The 16,918-nt window shown below is 32.7% G+C and overlaps 1 protein-coding gene across 1 annotated transcript; it reads left to right on the top strand.

Annotated features, from left to right (window-relative positions):
* The first annotated feature begins 5,581 nt into the window (after positions 1 to 5,581).
* Positions 5,582 to 9,684, top strand: LOC143056656 (thrombospondin-2-like). Its single transcript, XM_076229814.1, has 5 exons — positions 5,582 to 5,748; positions 6,298 to 6,354; positions 8,542 to 8,644; positions 9,050 to 9,160; positions 9,412 to 9,684. The coding sequence occupies exons 2-5, from the start codon at positions 6,304 to 6,306 to the stop codon at positions 9,582 to 9,584; spliced, it is 438 nt and encodes a 145-aa protein (XP_076085929.1). The 5' UTR covers positions 5,582 to 5,748; positions 6,298 to 6,303; the 3' UTR covers positions 9,585 to 9,684.
* Positions 9,685 to 16,918: the final 7,234 nt, after the last annotated feature.

The following is a 16,918-nucleotide window of genomic DNA, read 5'->3' as shown; positions in this document are numbered from 1 at the left end:
ACTTGATGATAAACTGCATCGACCGCTGGTAAGTCTCTGCCAAATTCTATTCGTTCTAAAACCTGATAACCCCATTCATCATTGCGATCTAAACATGTGGCCCTAACTGCATTTTGAAAGTCAAACGTGCGCACAGGGTAACAATCTGCACTTCTTTTGTTGCCATTCTTTTTTATTGGCAGTGCACAGAACAGACAATGGTCACGGAAGGAAAAGTTATTTGCAGCTGATCGTAACTGACGAGATTCCTCGCTTAGTACGGAACTATTTTCCAATTGTCTTATTTCTCTGTGGCGACAGAAATCCCTACGACAATCCTGATGTACTATTTGACCGGGACGAGTTTCAATACTAGTGTTCAGCACCTCATTGGCTCTGTTTATACCTTCACATCCTTTCTGACGAAGAAGTACCGTTTTCTCACCATTGTCAAGGGGCTGTTGGCAAAAAACGCATCTTGGTTCCATTTCAATCTGTAATAGTTCATCTGAAAAAAGATAAAGAATTATTAAATTACAAAATACAGGAAGAAAACTATTTATGAGCAATCTATATTCAAAATGTTCAAGTTACTTTTTTCATAAATTGGTCATGGGTTTGTCTTACAAAGAAAGATTGTTCTTTGGAACTTCAAGTAGCGCTTATCAATTAATCTGCAATAATAAAGATTTATATACAGATATCATATTTTTTTCTGTTCTTAGCCTAGCAAACTAATACGTTTTGTATTATTGTGTTAAAAAGCATCCAAGATGTATATTTGTTACTCCTCTGTTTGGTTATTTAAAAGTCGATGAAAAATTTGGTATCTTCTTATTTTTATTTGCTGCAGGTAGGTGTGTTAAAATCTATTTCAGATATTTGTTTCTACTTTACCTGATAATTTTACAGAGGTAGGTTTACTCGAAGTTTCAGATGATGCCATTGGAATATTAACATCAGGAAGTGTCTGTAAAAAATAAGTTTTAAAATATTGTATGTTGTGTAACAATTATAACTACTAAGCAACATTTATCCACTCAAAAATAGTATAGGCAATTAAATGTTTTATTTGCCTTATTAAAAGCTTATGTTCTTGTAAAACTGGTAAATATGTATTTAATATAGAGATACAAGTATTAGATAAAAAAATATTAATGATAATAATAATGATTATAGTCGAATAATAAATAATAGTAAATTGATTTCTGTAAATTAAACTTACTTTTTATACGATTTATTACAGTATACTCCTCAATCTTAGTTTGGGCTGATTCATTTCACCTATTAAGCTGTGAAAAAGTAAAAAAAGAACAAATGAGAACTTATCCGCTAATTTGTATTACACTAAATAAACATCAAAATAGAAAAAATCGCAAATATAATTTTTTCTTACTTTTATAAATGTTAAACCGGCGTTCCATAGATTAATTTTTCGTCGGCATCTCCCCATTTCACAATTTTAGAAAAATTACACCATTAAACAAGTTTCTTTTAACTAGATGTTGTTATGTCATTAAATTACGGGTTGTAACATGTTAAAATCTCGAAAAAGTTTTGTATAAAACGAAATAAAAGGAAAATTGTTTGTTGAGTGTTGCATCTTGGGAAGGTAGCGTCTGCTATTTATAGACGCGGATTAAAACATCTCAATCAGGGTTTATTGACATGAAATTGGGTTTAATTGAATCATAATCATAAAAAATAAGTTCATTGTATTGTAATACTTACAAAATTTCGTCTTTAAAACAATATCCTTTCTGTTTGTCGTCATGTTGACGTCATGATAAACAAAATTCTAAATACCGGATCGGCTATGGATCAGCGTTGGTGACATAATTTTTTTTAAGAATTATATTATGTATTATTTGTGAAATACAGTATATTTTGGTGGCGATTTTTTCTGTATTGTATAGTGATGGAAGGTGAATATTTTAACGTCTTTATTTTTTCTGTTGCAATTTGTTCTGGGTCAAACGGCAAACTCACTGGACTATAATTCGTCCTGAAATGTGTGGTCAGTTCTTTTTTGCCACAAAAATTGTTTTGCACCTGTTTCCCGAGATTGATGGTTTCCGAAGATGCAAATTCGCATGTATAGCTATAATGACATAATTTACAAGAAAAAGAATTTGTTTAAATTTCTTTGACAATTGACTGAAAATAAAAAATTACAGAAGTTAACATACAAACACACTGTCAACTGTCGGTATTACCTCTACTCCATGACTAAATATAACTAAAACACAAATATAAATTTGCCGACAGCCCGTCGAACGTGATAGACGCCGTATTTAATTTTTATCTCAAATAATTTAATTTCCAGCAGTACACATTTTAACAAATATTAAAACATATATACAATATTTCAAATATCAATGTATCCATAGTGTATTCGCTTAAATTTCTGAATGTTACCCTTCATAGATAGTCAAGGCCGTCCAGGAAAAACCAACAATCGTTCACATGATATATGAATATGAATGGAAACCTGTATCCGTGCCAATGCTCGAGCCTATCTCCGGATAAAAGTGGCGGACCACACCTTTAATTAGCAAATACATATACAAATAGAAAATCAGAAAAAACAACTTTAATTGCAATCAGCAATTAAAAATAAAGGAGCTTACTATGTTGAACGACGGCTAGAAAGTGAAGCGCTTGAAAAACACCAATATATCGAAAGACAAAATTCAACTTCTGATTGGTCAATTTTGTCATGCCTTATGAATATTTATGAAAACGTAACGACAATACAATATTTTCCCGCTTTACTATACGAACCGCGGGAAAATACAATTATACACCTTCCATCAAATAAAACAGTTAAATTATGCTTTTTCGTCAATTGAAACTTGAGTGAAAATCAATAATAATTACATTTTAAAAGAATGAATAAAGTCCTTAACCATTACAACATGTCTATATAGATACGTGACAAAAATAAGAACACAACTGAGGGCCCTCATGGGGTTTTTGATTATGTGATTACTTGGCCGTTTTTTTAATGATTATTTGATTATTAAGCCAAATATTTCATGATTATTTGATTACCTAGGACTGTATTTTTAGTTTATGATTATTTGATTACTAAAGATAAGCAAATATTTAATGATTATGTGATTATATTGGCAAAAAAATGGTGATTATGTGATTACTAGGACCCCCCCCCCCCCCCCCCCCCATGAGGAGCCTCACAACTCGATGCATGTGTACAAAAAAATCACGTTCCGATATGGTAAGTGACGAGTAGTAGTAGTAGTAATAGTGGCGAGTACCGAAGTCTCGCCGCGGAAGAGATTACGATAAACCGCGAGATTCCAATCCTTCTTACTATACAAATCCTTGCATGTACATGCATTTGAAATATTTGAGATATATTTTTTCAAATTTTTTAGTTTTAGGTTCCACCTAGCTACCATTTTAGAAAACTGGGATTTCAATGCTAGTCTATAAGGGGTATTTGATTTTCATTGGTTGTGTAGATATGGAATCTTATTTTATCATGAAGTCAGATTTGAAAATGACTTGTGGAATGAAGTTGTCAGTAAAGACCGAATGTCAGTTTTAGTCCTATATATGTACTTTATCATACCACATCTTCTTTTTTATATTTAAAATTTTAGTCTTACATGTATATAATTATGTGTACATAGTATTATATCACTGATTCAGTGGCAATGGTAAATAGACACTGACAAGTCTTAGATAACATTTTATAGTTTTGAATGTTTGTTCATCAGTTGACTAAAATAAGGTGGAGGTGTGTTCTTATTTCCAACAGAGGGGCACTCAACCTATATCAATTTGTGCATGAGGCAGATTGATAGTTGCTGCATGTAGATACTGAATGATTATACCAAAAGAAAGTTTTAACTTGTGCATATATACTTAAAATACGATAAAAAAAATCATGTCTTTTCAGGACTTCTGATCCAACCGTGTAGTATGGCATGTTATTGAGATATGGTTTTGGTCGATGGATGTTCATGAAGGACCTGTAGTACAAAGTATATCACTGGATTTAGCTCTTTGTCTAAGTGTATTATTAAAGTACTTTGCTTTGAGCTCAGTTCATTGTTATGCAATTCATTCTTTGTGAAATAAAGATTTGACAGACAACTCTCATTTACAAGGATTTGTCAAAGAAGTATCACCTCTATGTACAATGTAAGTAATAGGGAGATAAAAGCATTTTATTTCGATTTGAACCAAACATTATATGTCCATTGACCAAATTTTAAAAAAAAGACCAAATTTACCCGACAATGCTACTCCCGCTACTAGCAATAGATTTTTCATATTTGAGCTTGAATCGGATCGTTTTTAATGACTAAATCTGTTAAAATCTTTCACATAAACTAATATGGCAAGCCGTTCTCGTCAAAACTATGTTTAAACCATTTTTCGAAAAATTTACACACTGAGAATTACAACAAAGCACACTGAGATTTAAAAACTTCAAAACGCACACTGAGAATTGAAAATTACACACTGAGAATTGAAAATTACACACTGAGAATTAAAAATTACACACTGAGATTTCATAAAGACGCAATGAGATTACATAAACTAATTAATTCAAATAAAATAGACACTTAAGTGTTTTTAAAGTGGTCAAAATCTTTCGTCAGATGAACCTGAAATTTGAGGCCAAAATCGGTCCTTACCGGACCTACTCCTTTGCAATATATACCAAAGGAGTTGAATTGTAAGTTTGATATATAATATTCTCATGCTGATAATAGATATAAGAAGATGTGGTATGAGTACCAATGAGACAACTCTATATCCAAGTCACAATTTATAAAAGTAAACCATTATAGGTCAAAATACGGTCTTTAACACAGAGCCTTGGTTGTTTCTTGAAACTGGCACATTTTGATATCTTTTAAACTTTTGAATACTATGACTTTTATTCGTGGGATTCAAGTTTTTATTTTTTCATGAATGGATTAATTCATGAATCTAGGTGTCCAACAAACTATAACAATTGTTGTCCAAATCAAGGCATGGAAAGATCCCCATGAAGGTTTAACTACATGAAAATGTGAATATGATCTAGAGAATACATCAGCAAATGCACTATGAACTGAATATTTACAACTTCAGACAGGGTTTTACCTGTTTCATCTTATGAGATTTTTAATACTCCTGAAAAACTAGTTTTGATTGATTAGAAACAGACTTTTGGTGATAATATGAGATAATAAAAATTTTCTTTCAGAGAAATGTTAATGGCCCAATTAACACCTTTGGTGATCATTAATCTGTTTCAACTATATTATTAGAAGTTAAAAGGAAAGAAAAGAATGAAGAATCATTTATGTCACCTTTATACATCTTTTTGATTATTGTAGGAACCAATATGTAAGAGTTGGTATGCATTGTGATTACAGCAGATAATAAAATCTTTATAAATGCCACTACAGACATTATTTGTACAATTATGGTTTCAGTTGTTCAAATTATTAAGTCTAGTTTATTGTTCTAACATTATCTTAGAGAAAATAATTGAGTACAGTTCAGGAAGGTAATTTATGTTCAATTAAAGATTTGTTCTAATTTGCTTATATATTTGATTTTTTTTTTGGCAGAATGTTATTTTTGAAGTTCATCAGCTACGAATCAAGAACTGATACTACAACCTCAAATTGTGAGGGTAATTGTCCCTACGTACAAGTAGATGTGTTGTCTGGGGATAGGTCAAATGGTGATTGTCGTCAGGCTGCCTACAATAATCCTGGAAATTACAAAAAGACAAGCAATGTAAGTTTTGGGGCTAAGTGACATCTCTGCTGATGGCATTGGAATAATTATATTTAACATTCTTAGTTGGTAAATAATGGAACGGCTATTAATTTTGATATTTTTGCCTGATTAAAATTATCCAAACATTAGGAAAATATATACTGCACTGATCACAGATAATTTTGTATTCATTCACAAGTTGTTTAGATTTGGGATGCTTTGAACTTGCCTCCTACTTCTTGATTTGTTGTCATTTTATGAGCGAGTTATTGCAATCTCTAGATGTCTAGGTGCAATATATTATGTGGGTCTCATATGGGGTCTAAGCGTGACACAGGATTGTTGATTTTTTGAAAGCGTGACACGTGAAAGTCAAAATAATGTGACGTGAAAACGGGAAATGAAGTCTTGAGCAGGACACAGGAAATTACAAAAAAAAATGAGAATTTCTTACGTAAATAGTGTACGTGGGATACAGGAATCTAACAAAACAGTATGCGGGATCTGGGATCAGAACCCCATAATGAGACCCCCTATTATGTGCTTAAATTTTGTTTCCATGTTTAGGGTCAAATGTCTACAGATACACGAACATTAGCTGCTACAGATCCCACCCCACCAAAGGTAATACATGTATGTTATAGTAATTAGTGGGCATATATTTAATTAATATTACAAAGATAAATAATGATAATACTGTTAGTTGCCATTTTTCATATATTTTGATTATTTACATTTTTAGCTCACCTGGTAGTCTATCTAATGTGAGCTATAAGCATCACACACATGTTCTCCACTAAAAACCAGTAAACCAAAAAACCAATCACAATCTTCGTTATGAAACCTTGTTCCAGATTTGTTCCTTATGTTCCTGTTGCAATCTACTTGCATGGTAACCACTACTGAAAATAAAACATAAGGGTACCGTAAAATGCAACTAATTGTTTAGTAATTAGAAATCAGAATAGAAAAATCTGACGATGTATCATATGCTCACTATTTCAAGATCTATACCAACTTTCTATATACACAAAAATGACCAGACAAATTTGAGTTATTGCCCTTAAATAATGAGTATGACGAATTTGCGCATTTTTGCCTATTATCTTAAAAATGCATTGTTCTCATTGAAATAATCAGCAAGTCAAGGTCAACAAATTTACCAAATAGCTAAGTTGTAGTTTGTTGATGTGTTACATATTTGTTTTTTATTCGTGGTTTTGTACATAAATCAGGCCAAAGATTTCTCGTTTTACATTTGTAAAACCCATTCATTGACTCCTTGAAAGAGTTATTGTCCTAATAATGATTTTGATCTCTAAACATGTTTGCCTTTTATGTTGAAAACAGTAATTAAACAAGAATGTGTCCCAAGTACACGGATGCCCCACTCACACTATCATTTTCTATGTTCAGTGGACCGTGTATTAGGATCAAAACTTTAATTTGGAATTAAAATTAAAAAAATCATATCATAGGGAACATGTGTACTAAGTTTCAAGTTGATTAGACTTCAACTTCTTCAAAAACTACCTTGACCAAAAACTTTAACCTGAACGAATAGACAAACGGAGGCACAGACCAGAAAACATAATGCCCCTCTACTATCGTAGGTGGGGCATAAAAAGTTATACTTTAAACTGCAAAATAATTATCAGTATAAGATGTGCAAAAATGCAACATAATAGAAAATCACGAAAGTCTTCTTACAGGAATTATTGTCCTTAATGATGATATTTGACCATCTTACAGGAATTATTGTCCTTAATGAGGATATTTGACCATCTTTTAGGATTTTGCAGAGTCATTTGAAAAACTATGATAGATAGCTATAAACTATTTGCAACAAAATGATCAGCAAATCAAAAATATCAAAAAAGACTACAACTTGTTAGAGGTTGTTGCCTTAAATTCAGATTTGACCAAAATTAGCAATTTTTTTTTAGATATTCAAATAAAATTCTTATAGATAGAAGTAAAACTATACACAGCAAAATGATGAATTAATGCCCCGAAAAGACCATTTTTAACAAATTCTAATGGTTTAATAATATCTTTAAAAGACACACAACATTCAACAAACCGCTACACAGAAGTTTAAAGAGACACATCTATAATACTAAAATTACGAGGTCCAATTTGTCAGCCGTCATCGGGTAAAAACGACAAATCAAAGAATTCAACTCTATATATAACTAATATAGGACAATGGTGTAAATTAAAAATTACACCACTCCAGACCCTTTTGTTTTCCACATAATCAATATTGCCAATCAGTAATTAACAAGTTCCGGGTCTAATCCGATACCGACACCAATAGTATATTCACCTGTTAGCTATTACCTTATCTGTACGTTCCGCATTTGACAGGCGCACCACCAAACGGTGTATTTAGGATTTTGCTATATACACGGGTCATAATCAAAGGGCTGACACTACTAAAGTCAATCATCGTCAAATTGTTCCCTATTGTAGCTTTATTCAGCAATCAGCAAGACTTTCTAAGATAACTAATATAGGACAATGCTGTTGATAAAAAAATACCCCATTCCTGGATAGCCTGGACCTTTTGTTTTCCAAATAATTAATATTTCCAATAATTGATAAGTTCCAGGTCGACGGGTTCAAACAGAAAGATTTGAAAGCAGAGAAAACTGTGTATCTTATAATCGGCATGACTTTATCAGATGACAATACTAATTACTAAAATAAGACTTAGGCATAGTTATATACTTTAATTCAGTCACGGACCCGCGATATCACGGGTGTGTACTTGTTACCTATTATTTATACATTTGTATTTGTTCACAGGGTTGGGGTGCAGGATCTCAGCTTCCATTCACATCAAGAATACCTGTAAATGGTGGTTGGTCAAGCTGGTCAGCATTTAAGGAATGTTCCGTCACATGTGGAGGTATTGATAGCTTCTTATGATAGAAATTATTTGAGATCAGAAAATCATATTGAACATAGCTTGTTGAAGTTGAAAAGAAAGTATTAATAGAATAATTAATTTTTCATCATAATTCTAAACACTTTGTTCTTGTAAAGCAAGGTGTCAAACATTGTACATTTATACATGGTAAACCAAATTTGCATAACAACTTTACCATGATATATATATGATCTATGAACAAACCAGAGTAAGATAAATCAGTTTTGTTAGTTACTTGACTGAACATATTTACCATAATGATTTTTGCACTGCAGAAAACAGTCCAAGGTCACCACAGCTAAAAAACATCCTGCAACCCAAGGCTTGCTTCATTGTCTACTCTAAATTCACACTTGTCTACTTTATATTTATTCAATGTTACAGGTGGAAAGCAATCTCAGTACAGAAGTTGTAATAATCCTGCTACTGCAAAGGGCGGCACCGACTGTGTTGGAGATGGTGTGAATTCTGTCAGTTGTAATGAGCATCCTTGTCGTAAGTATATTGAAATATAAAAATGTGTCATGCCACTTAAAAAAATATGTTCATTGATGGAAATAAAAGTTTTGTTCTTTTAGACTTCTTGTTTAAAGAGGGTTTTTTTATCACTTGAAAAAAATTGCAAATTTTGCCAGACATTTAAAAATAATGTTTGAATAAACCATGAGCAAAAGATACAGGAACCATATTGTGGATTATATTTGTTTACATTCAACGCAAATAAATAATTGCTTTTTTCTTGACAGCTGTCAATGGAAAATTCAGTGATTGGGGACAATGGTCATCATGTATCGTCAATTCTGGTTGTCAAGGTTACAGAGAAAGGAAAAGGTCATGCAATACTCCAGCTCCTCAACATGGGGGAATACACTGCACTGGTTCAGTAGAGGATCAAGAAGCTTGCAACAATTGCACCTGACCAGCAAAAAATGACCAAGGACTATTATAATCCTTTTTAGCATTTAGTTTAATGACATTGATTTTAAAAGTTGAATGAATAAAAAAACTTTCAATATCAACCTAGTGTCAGTTCTAATTTTTTAAGAAAATGTAAAATTGATCTAGCATTTCCAGTGAAATAGCTACAACTTCTAGCTGCAACAAATTATGGAAATCTGATATATAACATTAAGAAGATGTGGTACGATTGTCAATGAGACAACTCTCCACCAGAGTCACTAAATGACACAAATTAACAACTATAGGTCACTGAATGGCCTTTAACAATGAGCAAAGCCCATACCCCAAAGTCAGCCCAGAAATGACAAATGTAAAACTATTTAAACGAGAAAACTTGCCGCCTAATCTTAATATGTACAAAATAATGAATGAAAAACAAATATACTGCACAACAACATACAACAACCACTGGATTACACACTTGACTTCAGACAGGCACAAACAGAATGTGGCATTGTTAAAAATTAATCAGAAAGTATGAGTAAGGCAAAAGGTTGGACATGAATAAGGCAGCAAATAAAAGTTTAAAATGAAAAAAGGTAGAGGTCAACATGTAGTCTAAAATGGAAAATAGTATTCATCTCTAAATCACTCCAAAGACTTAAAAAAACTACATTACAATGATTTCTGAAATTTGGATTCAAGTTTTATGAGTCGGCTATACCCTGTGATGCGTTTTCAGATTCATCTGCAATCAACAACTTCCTGTTTACCAATCAATAACATCTTTTTATACTATTGATACAAGTGTGGACACAGATGAGTGTGGATAGTATGTATGGATGTTTGACAGTGTCTTATGACAAAATGAGTTCTATGTTTTTTCTATATGGTGTTATTAACTATGTTGCACGATGACAACCAATCTGAGCATTATGAGTGTTATTTATTAAATTTTTTATGCCCCCACCTACAATAGTAGATAGGCATTATGTTTTCTGGTCTGTGGGTCCGTTCGTTCGTTTGTCCCGCTTTAAGTTAAAGTTTTTGGTCAAGGTAGTTTTTGATGAAGCTGAAGTCCAATCAACTCGAAACTTAGTACACATGTTCATTATGATATGATCTTTCTAATTTTAAAGCCAAATTAGACTTTTGACCCCAATTTCACGGTCCATTGAACATAGAAAATGGAAGTGGGAGTTTCAGGTTAAAGTTTTTGGTCAAAGTAGTTTTTGATGAAGCTGAATTCCAATCAACTTGAAACTTACTACACTTGTTGCATATGATATGATCTTTCTAATTTCAAAACTCATAACTGCTCCAAAAGTAATCTGATAGAATTTCAAGCATTTTAAGCCAATATTATCAACATCTACTAATGAGTCTTAATATGTCTACATATCTAAAAAGTCATAGTATTCAAAAGGTAATGCAAAATTATTCCTTTTCATTTTTTTTGTTATATGGATACACATTTGAGTGATACATGTACCAATACAATATTTGTTGTGGTATGAAAGTGCAGTAATTAGCATTTACTGTAACTATGTTAATTCACACAAATTGCAAAATAAACAAATGAATGGACCAGATGCTCCGCAGAGCCCAGCTTTATACGACTGTAGAGGTCGAAGCCTGAACAGTTGGGGCTAGTATTGACACAACATTCAATCTGGAAACAGCTCTGAGTTTGAATTGTGATTAAATAGATGACACAGCTTAGGTTTCTGACACAGAATGAATGTGGTCTAATGAACTTAAATATTTGTTTTGCTTTTGTGTTAGGAGCAATTCACTATGCTGCTGAATATTAATCCTTTCAAACAAAAATATCTAAAGAAATTTTCTTTTTAATTTCTGAAATGAGAAACATTTAGAGGAGACAAACTTCAGTTAAGAGATCAGAAACTAAAAAAATGTATAATTTTTCCATTTGTAAAAGGGCATACCCTAGAAAGTGCTTGCAATCACTGAATGGTTATTAATGACTGCTTTAATTTATCAGTTGGTAATAAAGTGAATATTGCATTGTATATTGTATAATTGATTTAAGTTGACTGAACAAAGAAAGATAACTCCAATTTTCAAAGAAGATTTCATAAAGCATTGGTATTAGGTAATTCAAGAACCATTCTGGACAAACTCCAATTAAGGGTCTTGAATTTACAAAAATGTTTGTTTTTGGTCCGTAATTATTAGACTGTTTGTCCCATAACCCACACAATATATCCGAACCTTCTACTTATGGTATTAAACATTGTGGTACAATTTCAAAACAATTGAAATACTTATACACAACTTTTTAAACCGACACTAGATTAAAGCTTGTTTTGGGCACCTTTGTACCCCTTATTCCTAAACCTTAGGGACCATAACCCCCAAAATCAATCCCAAGCTTCCTTTTGTGGTTATAAACGTTGTGTTATAATTTTGTTGATTTCTGTTGACTTATAATAAAGTTATTATCCAGAAACCATCTTTCGGACAGGATACCAATTTACGACCCCAAATTTTTTGTGGTTGTATAAAAATGTTGAACATGTGCAATGAAGTATAGTTTTAGAAATCGATTAGGGAGCTACCATTTGATTTTTATGGGGGGGGGGGGGGGGGGCTAGGATGAAAAATTTTGTCCTGCCTTTTTTTTTAGTTGTAATCTATGTCCTGCCTTTTTATTTTTCAGTCTATTCGGTCCTGCCTCTTTTTTTCTTAGCTTATCCTGACTTTTTTACAACAATTGTCATCCTGCCTTTTTTTTTTTGCCAAGTTACTCATCCTGCCTTTTTTTTTACTCAAAATCCTGTCCTGCCTTTTTTTCAAATTTCATCCTAGCTCCCCCCATAAAAATCAAATGGTAGCTCCCTTAGACTGGATAGGCCTTATAATTTTTTTCCCTCCTAATTGAAGGACCGTTTACACTCAGGGCCGAGTCATCAGCAGGCAATACAGATGTATTAAAACAACCTAGCATCATATTGCTAGTAGTGGGAGTAGCATTGTCCGGTAAATTTGTTCCCACTTTTTTTTATAAAATGTATGGTTCAAATCAAAATAGAATGCTTTTATCTCCTGAATACTTACATTGTACATAGAGATGATACTACTTTGACAAATCCTTGTCCATTAGAGTTGTCTGTCAAATCTTAATTTCACAAAGAATGAATTGCATAACAATGAACTGAGCTCAAAGCAAAGTACTTTAATAATACACTTAGACAAAGAGCTAAATCCAGTGATATACTTTGTACTACAGGTCCTTCATGACCATCCATCCACCCAAACCATATCTCAATAACATTCCATACTACATGATTGGATTCAGAAGTCCTGAAAAAGACATGACTTTTTTTATCTTGTTTTAAGTATATATGCACAGGTTAAACCTTTATTGTGGATATAATCATTCAGTATCTAGCAACTATCAATTTGCTTCATGCACATATTGATATAGGTTGATTGCTCCTCTGTTGGAAATTAGAACACACCTCCATCTAATTTTAGTCAACTGACGAAGAAAAATTCAAAACTATATAAAATGTTATCTAAGACTTGTCAGTGTCTATTTCCTTTGCCACTGAATAAGATTCCATATTTACAACCAATGAAAATCAAATATCCCTCTAATAGACTTAGCATTGAAATAGTTTTCTAAAATGGTAGTTATGTGGAACCTAGAACTAAAAAAATTGAAACAATATATCTTAAATATTTCAAATGCATGTACATTTAATAATTCTCCAAAATTCACTTTATTTTTCCTTTTTTGGTTTTCTGTTGGAGACTGTATATTGACCTCTATATAGCCTTTTCAACTTATAAAAGGGGGGATACATTTCCATAGAATTAAACTTTTCTGAAAGAATTGATTCCATTTATTTTCAATAAACAATAAATATTGAAGTCTATAACAGGCATCTAGGAACAGGCTCAACATTATTTCTAAACATGTATTAATATATACCAAAATGTGGACAAACCTACATTAAATATTCTACTTCAACGACTTTAATTAGTGGAGTAGATCAAATTAAAAAGTCACAATGGTTAAAAACTCCAATGGCCAATGATGGCAGTCTTTCCTGCTAAAATCTTGATGTGTAGAATGTGATATACCATTTTTGGGTCTATATACTGTCCTTTAAATTTAGGTCATTTTGACACGGCAAAATATGAAAAAAAATGTAAACTATGGTCTGGAAAGCACACAGTTTGTGATATTTTAAGGTATCTTTACTAAGAAAACCTGCAAATCTCAGTGGCAGATCCAGAACTTTTCAAAAAGGTGTGGGGGCTCTGATGGACCAGAGGGTTGCCCACTCCCATCAAGCTTCAATGATTTCTTACATATATGTCATAAGCTAAATTTCCCCCACCCCCTTGGTCTGTCTATGCATCTGTTTATCGTTCTGCGAAATAGTACTAATACTAATTTTTCCCCTCCCTTACCTGGACCTAGACAGTTGCTTACCTTTGTAAACATTTTATAATTATAGTCAGGTATATATTGATTGAGAGTAACTTACATAGTAGTTAATGGGACTCTTTTTCACACGGTTCTGTGAAATATAATACGGCAAATATATACCCGTACATAATATCCGCATAACACAGAAATCTGATAGATTTTCACTCCTCTGGGAAAAATCAACCTGTGAAATGAAATACCATGCCTGGAAAAAAATTACCGGGACAAATTATCCTCAGGATAAAATATCACAGAGGACGAAATAAACCGTTACATTACATGAGAAGCCGGTTTGGTTACAAATAATTATGTCACGTGAAGGCGCACTGACGTCACAATTTGCATTAATTTTGCAATACACTACAGTTCACTCATACAGAACCCATTATCATGCAAACATGCAACGTGAATGTGATTGGTTATCAAATAATACAGAATTTATGCACGTACAGTTAATATAGAAGAAATTAGTTCATCAAATGTGAGTTCGTGATCTTGTGGTGAAGACCGATGGCTACAGTGCTGAAAGTCCTGAGTTAGATTCTCACTTGGGGTGCTAAAAATATCAGTACATCAGAAGGGTAATTTTCACCCTCTCACACACATCTTTGTTAATGTTCCGGGATTGTTGAAAACTTGAATATTCATCAATATTTGATTTTGTGGTTTTAACAATCCAGACAGACCAATAGCAATAAGGTGTTTAGGAAAACATGACCTAAAACCTCCTTCATATATGACAAAAATACATGGGAACTCATATTGAATGGTCAAATGTGTTCAATATGAAAATTGAAATTAAGATGGTAAAATCAAATATTAGCCGTTACTGTAAATGGACTTAAAGTATGACTTTTCAGCAAATTTAAAGGGAAATGACACGGAAGGGGCCAAATAGTGTTCAAGGGGAGCAAATGCTATTTAAATTAGTATGCAGGTTTTAAATATAGAGGGAAGTTGAGTCATCTTTTTGGGTGAAGTTAAATACTGACTAGTGTGTGGTTCTCATTGGGTCTAAGCGTGACCAATATTGACAATTTTTCGCAAGCGTGAAACGTGAAAGTCAAATTATTGTGTCATGAAAACGGGAAATGAGGTCTGTCGTGAAAACGGGAAATGGGGTTCTGCAGGACCCCGGAAATGACAAAAAAATGAAAATTGCTCATGTACATAGTGTAAGCGGGATATGGGAATCTGACAAAACAGTAAGTGGGATCTGGGATCAGAACACCCCCCCCCCCCCCCCCCCCAATGAGACCCCCTTATGTAGATTTACCTTCTAATTCTATATAAAAAAAACACAACTAAGAACTACGTTTAATTCACTTTGACTACTGATATGCAAACCTAGAAATATTTCATAAAATAGTGATTGAAAGATTCATAACACTTTGAAAGGATAATTCAGACACGTGTTACGCGGGGAGCATGTTTTAAATTTGTTTACAAATAATAATGTCACGTGATCGCGCACTGACCTCAAGTTGCATCGCCCTTACAATTCACTAATACATGACCATTTTCATGCAAACATGCAACGTGAATGTGATTGGTTATCATATAATACAGAAATAATGCATGCACAGTTTTAGAAGAAATTAGTTCAATAAATCGATGCGATTTTCACTTTTGACACGAATAGGTCGGGTTGACATTACTGTCATCGGAGATAATATTGAGATAAATGGGATAAAACGGAACGTCAAAAAGGTCTAGAGGAGCACATCAGTAGAACCTTAACATTAATAAGTAATACTTACCAAAATTTCTCTAATTAAAGAACTATATAACTGAAATTTCACAAAGATAACGGTAAACATTTTGTTGATGGTGATGATGCTATTATCGATCCGTTGAATTCAGGGTCAACGGAATTTTTTGCGTTGCGTTTAAATCATTGAGGCCATCTATTTTTATCGCGGGTTCCACATATATAAATCGGAATTAAAGAAAAAATGGAATGTTGTTAGCAGAATCAAAACAGAAATGATGAACATTGCAACATTTTCAGCAAAATATAAATAGGATGGAGGATCTGTGTATTCACATTATTTGTAAAACTCTCCTTATTCATGTGAAGCGTGTGCTTTACATCGAGGCTTGCTATGCTTATCATTGACGCCACAGTACTTCAACCAATCAGACAATGTTTATTTTGGGCATTTGACTTTTTTTAACTCAGATTTTGGAATATTTTAATCGAAATTATAGAAAAATGGAATGTTGTTAGTACATATAAAATAGAAAATGATGAATACTTTTAGCTAAAGATAATTTGGATGGGGGTTCTGTGTATTCACATTATTTGCACAACTCTCCTTACTGATGCCATATTTTGGAATTTCCGTGACCTAAATGGTTCGCGAAAATTAATATTTTTATATATAGTATAGTAATAATAATGCCGTCACAGCAGGGGTATCATCAGACTGAGTGAGCAGTAGCTCATAGTTTTACTTGTTTATTCTTTGTCATCAATATCAAAATTATAAGTGAACAAAAACCAAAGAAATAGCAAAACAGATGCCCCACTTGCACTATCGTGGTAATAAGTTTAAAGTTGATTGGACTTTAACTTCGTCAAACACTACCTTGACCAAAAACTTAAACCTAAAGTGGGACAGACTGGCGGATGAACGAACTAACGGACGCACAGTCCGGAAATCATAAAAACAGCTATTTCTGAAGAAAATTCTTCTAAAAAGGAAAACGATCAGAATAAGATCTACAAATATGTCAACATGACTGAGATTGCAGTTACCTCATAAATACAAATACTTGGTGTGCAAGTTTTACTGGTCCTGTAGAAAACTTATTTCAAATAAAATAGAACATCTTAAATTTTACATTGATGTTGTTAATTAAGCTTGGAAATTTAAATACAATTT

The sequence above is a fragment of the Mytilus galloprovincialis genome, chromosome 13 (assembly GCF_965363235.1).
Source record: "Mytilus galloprovincialis chromosome 13, xbMytGall1.hap1.1, whole genome shotgun sequence".
Taxonomy (NCBI): Eukaryota; Metazoa; Mollusca; class Bivalvia; order Mytilida; family Mytilidae; genus Mytilus; species Mytilus galloprovincialis.
The sequence above is the reverse complement of the archived record's forward strand: the minus strand, read 5'-3'. Positions and strand labels throughout refer to the sequence as shown.